This window comes from Physeter macrocephalus, chromosome 11 (genome assembly GCF_002837175.3).
Source record: "Physeter macrocephalus isolate SW-GA chromosome 11, ASM283717v5, whole genome shotgun sequence".
Classification (NCBI taxonomy): Eukaryota; Metazoa; Chordata; class Mammalia; order Artiodactyla; family Physeteridae; genus Physeter; species Physeter macrocephalus.
In genome coordinates this window covers 47863538-47873150 of record NC_041224.1, presented here as the reverse complement: position 1 = coordinate 47873150, position 9613 = coordinate 47863538, and the positions used below count along the sequence as shown (strand labels likewise).

General features: G+C 34.6%; 1 protein-coding gene across 2 annotated transcripts in view; it reads right to left on the bottom strand.

The window, feature by feature from the left end:
* Window positions 1–9613, bottom strand: part of UNC13C (unc-13 homolog C) — a 654288-nt gene that overhangs the window by 123461 nt on the left and 521214 nt on the right. For both annotated transcript variants that reach the window (XM_055087954.1, XM_024128858.1), the window contains one exon: window positions 5892–6018. In XM_055087954.1, the coding sequence (XP_054943929.1) occupies window positions 5892–6018 (127 nt within the window). The remainder of the gene's footprint in view (window positions 1–5891; window positions 6019–9613) is intronic.

Sequence of the window (9613 nt, the reverse complement as noted above, 5' to 3'; positions counted from 1 at the left end):
TTTTTATTGAAGTATAGTTGATTTACAATGCTGTGTTAGTTCCTGGTGTATAGCAAAGTGAGTCAGTTATGTATGTTATGGCTTCATATATATATATATATTCTATTTCATATTCTTTTCCATTATGGTTTGTTACAGGGTATTGAATATAGTTCCCTGTGCTACACAGTAGGACCTTGTTGTTTATCTATTTTATACATAGTAGTTTGTATCTACTAATCCCAGACTCCTAATTTATCCCTCCCTCCCCCTTCCCCTTTGGTAACCATAAGTTTGCTTTGTGTCTATGAGTGTTTGTTTTGTAAATAAGTTCATTTGTATCATATTTTAGAGTCTACATATAAGTGACATCATATGATATTTTTCTTTCTCTGTTTGACTTACTTCACTTAGTATGATAACCTCTAGGTCCATCCATGTTGCTGCAAATGGCAATATTTCATTCTTTTTATGGCTGAGTAGTATTCCACTGTATATATGTACCACATTTTCTTTATCCATTCATCTATCAATGGACATTTAGGCTGCTTCTATGACTTGCCTATTGTAAATAGTGTTGCTATGAACTTTGGGGTGCATGTATCTTTTCAATTTAGAGTTTTCTCTGGATATATGCCCAGGAGTGGGATTGCTGGATCATATGGCAACTCTATTTTTAGTTTTTCAAGGAATCCCCATATTGTTTTCCATAGTGGCTGCACCAATTTACATTCCCACCAACAGTGAAGGAGGGTTCCCTTTTCTCCACACCCTCTTCAGCAATTTGTTATTTGTAGACTTTTTGATGGTGGCCATTCTGACCAGTATGAGGTGGTACCTCTTTGTCATTTTGGTTTGCATTTCTCTAATAATTAGTGACGTTGAGCATCTTTTCATGTGCCTGTTGGCCATCTGTAGGTCTTCTTTGGGGAATTGTCTATTTAGGTCTTCTGCCTATTTATTTTTAAAGTTTGAACAAAAAAATGATATTTATTTATTTGTTCTGCCCATTTTTTGATTGGGTGGTTTGGTTTTTTTTATTGAGTTGTATGAACTGTTTTTATATTTTGGAATTTAATTCCTTGTTGGTCACATCATTTGCAAATATTTTCTTCTATCCCATAGGTTGTCTTTACATTTTGTTTATGGCTTCATTTAATGTGCAAACGCTTATAAGTTTGATTAGGTCCCATTTGTTTATTTTTGCTTTTATTTCTATTACCTTGGGAGACTGACCTAAGAAAATGTTGCTATGATTTATGTCAGAGAATGTTTTGCCCATATTCTCCTCTAGGAGTTTTATGGTGTCATGTTTTATATTTAAGTTTTTAAGCCATTTTGAGGTTTTTTTTGTGTATGGTGTGAGGGAGTGTTCTAACTTCATTGATTTACATGTAGCTGTCCAGCTTTCCCAACATCACTTCCTGAAGAGACTGTCTTTTCTCCATTGTATATTCTTGTCTCCTTTGTCAAAGATTAATTGAGCGTAGACGTGTGGGTTTATTTCTGGGCTCTCTATTCTGTTCCATTGATCCATATGTCTGTTTTTGTGCCAATACCATGATGTTTTGATTGCTGTAGCTTTGTAGTATTGTCCGAAGTCTAGGAGGGTTATGCCTCCAGCTTTGTTCTTTTTCCTCAGGATTGCTTTGGCAATTCATGAGTCCTTCATGGTTCCATGTAAATTTTAGGGTAATAATTAGTTTTGTGAAAAATGTCATGGGTAATTTGATAGAGATCAAATTAAATCTGTAGGTTGCTTTGGGTAATATGGCCATTTAACAATATTAATTCTTCCAATCCAAGAGCATGGGATATCTTTCCATTAGATATCTTTCCCATCTTTTTGTTGAATTGCTCCTTTAATCATCATGAAAAATTTCTCTCTCTCAAAGTATTTCTTATCTTAAAATCTATTTTGTCTAATATCAGGATAGCTGTGTAATTTTCCTTTCAATTATTTTTTTCATCCTTTCACTTAACAGTTCTAGACTCACGTTTTAGGTGAATAAATTGTAAGCAAGATATTTTGGGTTTTGCTATTTTATCTAGTAGGACAATACTTGTTGGCTAGAGTATTATTCTATTTGCATTTAATGATTACACTTAATTTTCTGTTACATTAAATTTTAAATCTATCATCTTGCTTCCCCCACCCTCAATTTCCTACTTGCTCTTCCTTCTTTTCATTCTCGTTTCTTGACTTTTACGTAATTTTGTTTTATCCTCCTCCCCTTCCCCATTATATTATTGATGCATAGTATTATATTATACCTTAAGGGGTTACACTATAAATTATAATACACATCCACAACATATTCAAAGCTTTTTAAAATGAGTATTTTACACTTTTCAAACAAGTCAAGGATCTTATATTTACTCAGTGTATCACTCTTCTACCTTTTCATGCAATTGTTGTCTTCTATTTTAAATTTATTTATTTATTTATTATTTATTTTTGGCTGCATTGGGTCTTCATTGCTGTGCGTGGGCTTTCTCTAGTGGTGGTGAGTGGGGGCTACTCTTCATTGTGGTGCATGGGCTTCTCATTGCGGTGGCTTTTCTTGTTGCAGAGCACAGGTTCTAGGTGCACGGGCTTCAGTAGTGGCTCATGGGCTCTAGAGCACAGGCTCAGTAGTTGTGGCGCACGGGCTTAGTTGCTCCACAGCATATAGGATCTTCCCAGACCAGGGATTGAACCTGTGTCGCCTGTATTGGCAGGCGGATTCTTAACCACTGCATCACCAGGGAAGTCCTAACCCTATGTATATTTTATTCTACAGATTTTAAAAATTTTATATAGTTAATGTGTTTATTTATTTTTTATTTTTTTAATGTGTTTTAAATGTACACATTTGTTCACCTTCTTCAATGATTTTAATTCTTTACTATATTACTGTATTTTTATCTTGAGTCATTTTCCTTGTCTGAAGGCTTAGAGTATATTTTTGGTGAGAGTCTGCTGGAAATAAGTTCTCTCAACTTCTCAGTTATATAAATGTTTTTATTTTCCTTTATTTTTGAAAGCTACGTTTGACACTTGTAGAATTCTAAATTGTTAGTTGTTTTCTTTCAGCACTTAAAAGATATCATTGCATTGTATTCAGGTTTCAGTCACTTCTATTGAATAATCAGCCAACTGTTTTATTGCAGTTCTTTTGAAGGTAAAGTGTCTTCCCTTTCTTGACCCAGTACATTTAAAGATTTCTTCTTCTTTTTGGTTTTAAGCAGTTTTCTATGATGTACCTACAGGTAGTTTTCCTTGCATTTACCCTTCTTAGGATTTATAGAAATTCTTGAACTGTGGCTTCATGTTTTTCATCAGTTTTGCAAAATCCACATCTAGTAACTCTTCACACACTGCTCTAGTACTGTTTCTCTCTTCTCCTTTTCTGGAACTCAGGTCTTTGTACATTAGACCTTTTTATAATTTGTCCCATATATCCTTGTTCTATTTTTTCTATATTTTGTATTTTTTGTTTTTATGTTTTTATATGAATATATTCTTCAAAAATATGTTCCAGTTATTTTAAGCCCTCTTCTGCTATGTATATTCTGCCATTAGGTCCATCTACCACATTCCTAATTTCATCCTATTTCAGTTCTACAATGTCCATTTTATTCTTCTTATAGGTTCCTTTTTTCTGTTGAAATTCTCCCATAATTTGAAGTACACATCAAACTCTATGTCTGATAAGACTAATATCTCTTTTTCTCTTGGATTCTAGTAATTTGGTCCTGTTGCCTGTCAGTCTTTCATCTTTTGTTAAATACTGTGCATTGTCTATGAAAAATAGTGGAACCTTTGGTTGATCATTTCCTCCAAAGCGGATCTGAATTTTTTCTTGTAGACAGAATGTAGGGAGATCACCACAATCTAGAAAAGACTGGGTTTTAGACTGGGCTATTTCCAGTTTGCCCTTATTTTTAGGACAGAGTCCTTCAGGGATCTCACCTGAAAACCTGGGATGTTTATAATGCTTCTTCTTTCTTAGGAAGCCTTGCTTTCTAATTTTTATCTCCCCAGCATTGTGAGACTGCTGAAGTCTCTGCTTCGTTTTTAATCTCTTAGTGCCTGCTTTCTACTTGTTTATTTCTGCCTCACTCTCCACACATGGGCAGATTAAGAATCAGAGACTACCTCAAGGAGAAACTGCATGAAGCATGCTATACTTACTTCTCTGTAGTTCCCTTTATTCTAGGATGTTGGTCCCACAAGACAAAGCAGCCTTCAGAGCCTTGAACACCAATGTTTGTTTCTCTAGCCCAGGGAGATCACTATAAACTCTGGGTTACTGTTCTCTATTTGACCACCATGACTTATATGGCAAATTGGTAAATAAATGCGTGTAGATGGAGAGGACTGGAGAGAAACTGCAGCAAATACAGGGTTCACCTCAATGCATTTCTTTTCTCAGGGACCTTAGCTTCTCAATCTCTGGTTGCCTCAATTGCTCTCTGATACTGTTTAATTTTATTTTGCTTTTATAGTTGGTCTTCAGTGAGCATGTTAGTCTGATTTAAGTTAGTGTAGTTTAGTTAGTCTACACAGAGCCAGAAGCAGAATTCTCTGGGCAAAAGCTCCCTTTTTCATTTCCCTATTCCCAGTCAATGATACTACCAATGCTTAGGCACATGTACTGCATGTTTAACTCTTCCTTCTTTCTTTTATCCTCATGTGTCTTTAGTTGACAAATTCTGTAAATTCTATCTTTGAAATTTCTCTCCCATATATCTTCATCCTTTACATTTTTACTACAATCACTCTATTATGTATATAAAATTTTTACTTCTCCCAGTATACAATTCTATCTTATAAGCTTCTATGAGAAAAGTTATATAAATGGGCAGTTCTAATCTCATCACTACGTTACTCACTAACTTCTAAATCCCTTCCCTATCCCCCTCCATTCTCTACCTTTTCCAACCCCCACAATGCCTAATGAAAGTGGTAAAAGCTTCACAGTATTTATATAATCTAGTTCAAAACCACTTTTCCTACTAATTTTGTAAAGATACCCTGTACTCCACTGAAATGAAACTACTTCTCATGGACCATAGCCCATGTATTCCTTCCTCCATAATTATGCTCATAACTTTCCTTTCGTTTTCTTGCCATAGCCCAAATGACATTTCAAAGTCTGTATCAAATGCTACCCCATCCATAAATACTGTGTAGAGTCATTGAAATGGGGTAACATCTCTCTTCTGTGAGACCCCATTGCACTTTGCTCATATTACTTGAATTAGTAATTATTTCAATTTGCCTTGATTTAGCAGGATTTTTGTTCTTACACTATCTCCTTGAGTATAAGCTCCTTTCAAGGTGAGGCCTTTATTTTATTCACTATTGTCCTATAATACTTGGCATAGTGCCTAGAATTTGGAAGCCCTCCCTCTACAGAATAAAACAGAATTCTGACAAATATAAAATGCAGAGTATTATAAATCTGTGTGATTACAATTGTATCTGATAGATTCATGTTTCTGAAAATGTTACCTGTTTAATAATGACTTCTATTTTAGAAATATAAATATCTAAGACATTTTTAGGTTTGAAAAAAGAGTAATTTGGATTATACAGATCAATACACAAGCACCCCTCATTTTCCCAACAAAATTTGAGTTCAAGCACTTTTACAAGAAATAATTTCATCATGTGAGCCATTGTGTATTATGTATTTCTTTCTCTTTGAGTTGAATATCCAAGTAAGTCATACTTGAAAAATGCAACACAATTCAATTAAATATGGTTCCCAAAGGTATGCAAATCATTTAATGTTAATTTTATGACAGAAATGTCAGCATTCAAATGAAGATTATGTGAAAAGATTTTAGGGCTGCATAATTCAGGTTTAATTTTACAGGACTATGAATTGAGAATAAACTTGGGGGTGAAAATCACTACTTACAAGGAATATTCAGGAACGGCATCCTTGAAGGCAGGAAGTTCTCGCACATATTCAATATAAAACCATTTCACTTTGAAATGCAAATTCATATAATCGGTGCTCTTGCATAACCGCTGCTTTTCATGTTCTGTAACAGATAAAATCAAATATTTAATAAAGTTTGGTTTGCCAACAATGTTGTGTTCCAGTCTACCTTTATTATTCGTATTTCAAAAAGGAAGAAAATAACATATCTGAGGTTAAAGCAAATTGAATTGCTAAAGACAGACCTGAAAGTTTACAAAATGCAAAAATCATCTGTTAGGTCCTATGTAGAATAGCTCAGGCAGTAGTGAGAAATGACTTGAATGCTCTAATGTGCCTTCCTGAAAAAGGTGAGAATTCTGGTGAGTTAAAGAGTGATAATGTATCACCATTTTTCTATTTATCTGCAAGCTTTCACATTTTGACTACTTTTAGCATGATGCAAAGTGCCAGAAAGAATGAAAACTTGTAAGCATGAATAAAACATGAATCAAACTAGGAGGCATAATCCCTGATTAATACTGGAAATGTGAATGAGTAGATTGCATTTTTGGCCTGGATATTTAATACTTAGAAAATTAAGGAGAAGAAATATATGTAACTTCTAAGCCAGCTGATTTCTTCTTCACCTTTTAAGTTGAGTAAAAATTATTTTGTATGCTGTGACCTTTTTTTGACATTTATTTAGCAGGATTTTCTTTTTTTAAATTTTTACTGGCGTATAGTTGATTTACAAGGTTGTGTTAGCTTCAGGTGTACAGCAAAATGAATCAGTTTTATATATATATACATATATATATATATCCACTCTTTTAGATTCTTTTCCCATATAGCAGGATTTTCTAATATGTGACGTTTTTTTCTCTCTCTTGCTCAAAAAGTATAGCTTAAAACTGTTACTTTGATTTGAACATATAGTACTGGGGAATAGAGACAAAAATAATGTTACTGAACACATTTGTCTCTGCTCAATATTAATATGTTGGCTAATTCTGGCTCTAAGTATAGGCACAACCAAACCCCAAATATCCCTAACTATATGTAGGTTGAAAGTGTCCTCTGAGAAGTTCTGGTTGAGGTCTGTGAATCTCCTTCAAGCTAAGGGCTTTAATTTATAATAGGAACGCCCTTTAGTAATATTCCAGCTGAAAACACTAACTGAAGCAATTAGATTGTTATAAGGTAATTGAGGTCATCCTTGCTTTTCAAAACCTGACTATAAAGGGACTTAAATCCTAATAATAAACACAAGAGGTAACACAACCCCAAATCAAACATTTTCAAATTATCTAAGCAATGATTAATTCAAGACAATTTGTAGAACCAAGAAAGAGGCAGAGACAGAGAGAAAACATACATCTATACACAGAAACAAGAGTAATATACTAGTACCTATAGACCAAACTCCCAGACAAAATTATGAACTAGGTGACTGGCAGCCACTGTGCAAGGATGGGCCTGGCAACCAACCAGACTGGGAGCCAGCCATGCCTACCAGACTGCCCCCAGTAGTCTACCCTCCACAACAGAAGGATCCACACACATAGGGACAACCCTAGAGCATAGAGCTCTGGTGACCAGTGAGGAGTGGGCTGCTGAGACACATAGGACATCTCCTACAAAAGGCCACTTCTCCAAGGTCAGAAAACATAATCAACCTACCAGATACACAGAAATAAAAACAGCAAAGTTGACAAAATGAGGTGACAGAGAAACATGGTCCAAACAAAGGAACAAGATAAAACCCCAGAAAAAGAATTAAGTGAAATGGAGATAGGCAGTCTATCTAAGAAAGAGTTCAAGGTAGTGATTGTAAAGATGATCAAAGAACTCAGGAGAAGAATGGAAGAAGAGAGTTATTAGTATGTAAATATTTTCATTATTACTATGATTTATGTCATAGAATGTTCTACATATGTTTTCTTCTAGTTTTATGCTTTCCAGTCTTACATTTAGGTCTTTAATCCAGAAGTTAAAATTGTTTAACAGAGATGAAAAATACAATAACTAAATGAAAAATACACTGCTAGGACTCGACAGTAGGTTAAATGATACAGAGGAACGGATCAGTGAGTTGGAAGATAGAGCAGTGGAAATCACCAAAGCTGAACAGAAAAAAGAAAAAAAGAATAAAAAGAAATGAGGAAAGTTTAATAAATCTCTGGAATAACATCAAATATTCTAACACTCACATTACAGAGGTCCCAGAAGGAGAAGAGAGAGAAAGGGGCAGAGAACATGTGTGAAGATATAATAGCTGAAAACTTCCCTAACCTAGAAAAGGAAGCAGACCTCAAAGTGCAGGAAACACAGAGAGTCCCAAACAGGATCTACCCAAAAAGGACCACCCCAAGACACACTGTAATTAAAATGGCAAAAATTGAATATAAGAGAGAATATTAAAAGCAGCAAGGGAAAAGAAACCAGGGAACTCCCATAAGGCTATCAGCTGACTTTTAAGCAGAAACTAAAGTGATGAAAGAGAAAAACCTACAACCAAGGATACTCTATCAGGCAAGGCTTTCATTTAGATTTGATGGAGAAGTCAAAAGTTTAACAGGCAAGCAAAAGGTAAAAGAGTTCAGCACCACGAAACCGCTGTACAAGAAATGTTAAAGGGACTTCTATAAGTGAAAAAGAAAGGCCACAACAAAAAACATGAAAATTACAGAAAGAAAAATCTCCTCGGTAAATGCAAGTATCCAGTAAAGGTAGTAAATCAACCATGTAGAAAGCTAGTAGGAAAGTTAAAAAACAAAAGTAGTAAAATCATCTATATCCACAATAATCAGTAAAGGGAAAACTAGACAGCTATATGTAAAACAATGAAATTAGAACATTTTCTCACATTATATATAAAAATAAACTCAAAATGGATTAAAGACCTAAATGTAAGACTGGAAAGCATAAAACTAGAAGAAAACATAGGTAGAACATTCTATGACATAAATCATAGTAATAATTTTTTTGGATCTGTCTCGCAGCCAAAGGAAACAAAAGCAAAAATTTTAAAATGAGACCTGATTAAACTTAAAAGCTTTTGCACAGCAAAGGAAACCATCAACAAAAATGCTAAAATCGACAGAATGGGAGAAAATATTTGCAAATGGTATGACTGATAAGGAGTTAATATCCAAAATGTATAAACAACTCATACAACTCAACATCAAAAAATCCCCAAACAATTTGGTTAAAAACATTGGGCAGAAGATGTGAATAGACAGTTTTTCAAAGAACACAGAGATGGCAACAGGCACAGGAAAAGATGCTCAACATCACTAATCATAAGATAAATGCAAATCAAAACCACGATGATGTATCACCTCACACCTGCCAAAATGGCTATGTTCAAAAAGGTCATAAATTACAAATGTTGTCAAGGATGTGGAGTAAAGAGAACCCTACTACATTGTTTGTGGTAATGTAAATTGGTGCAGCTACTGTGGAAACAGAATGGAGTTTCCTCAAAAAACTACAAATCGAACTACCATATGATCCAGCAATTCCACTCCTGGGTATACATTCAAAGAAAATGAAAACAGTAATTTGAAAAGATACACGCAGACCAGTGTTCACAACAGCATTATTTACAATTGCCAAGATATGCCAACAACCTAAGTGCTCATCAACAGATGAATGGATAAGAAAGATGTGGTGTATACACACACACACACACACACACACACACACACACACAA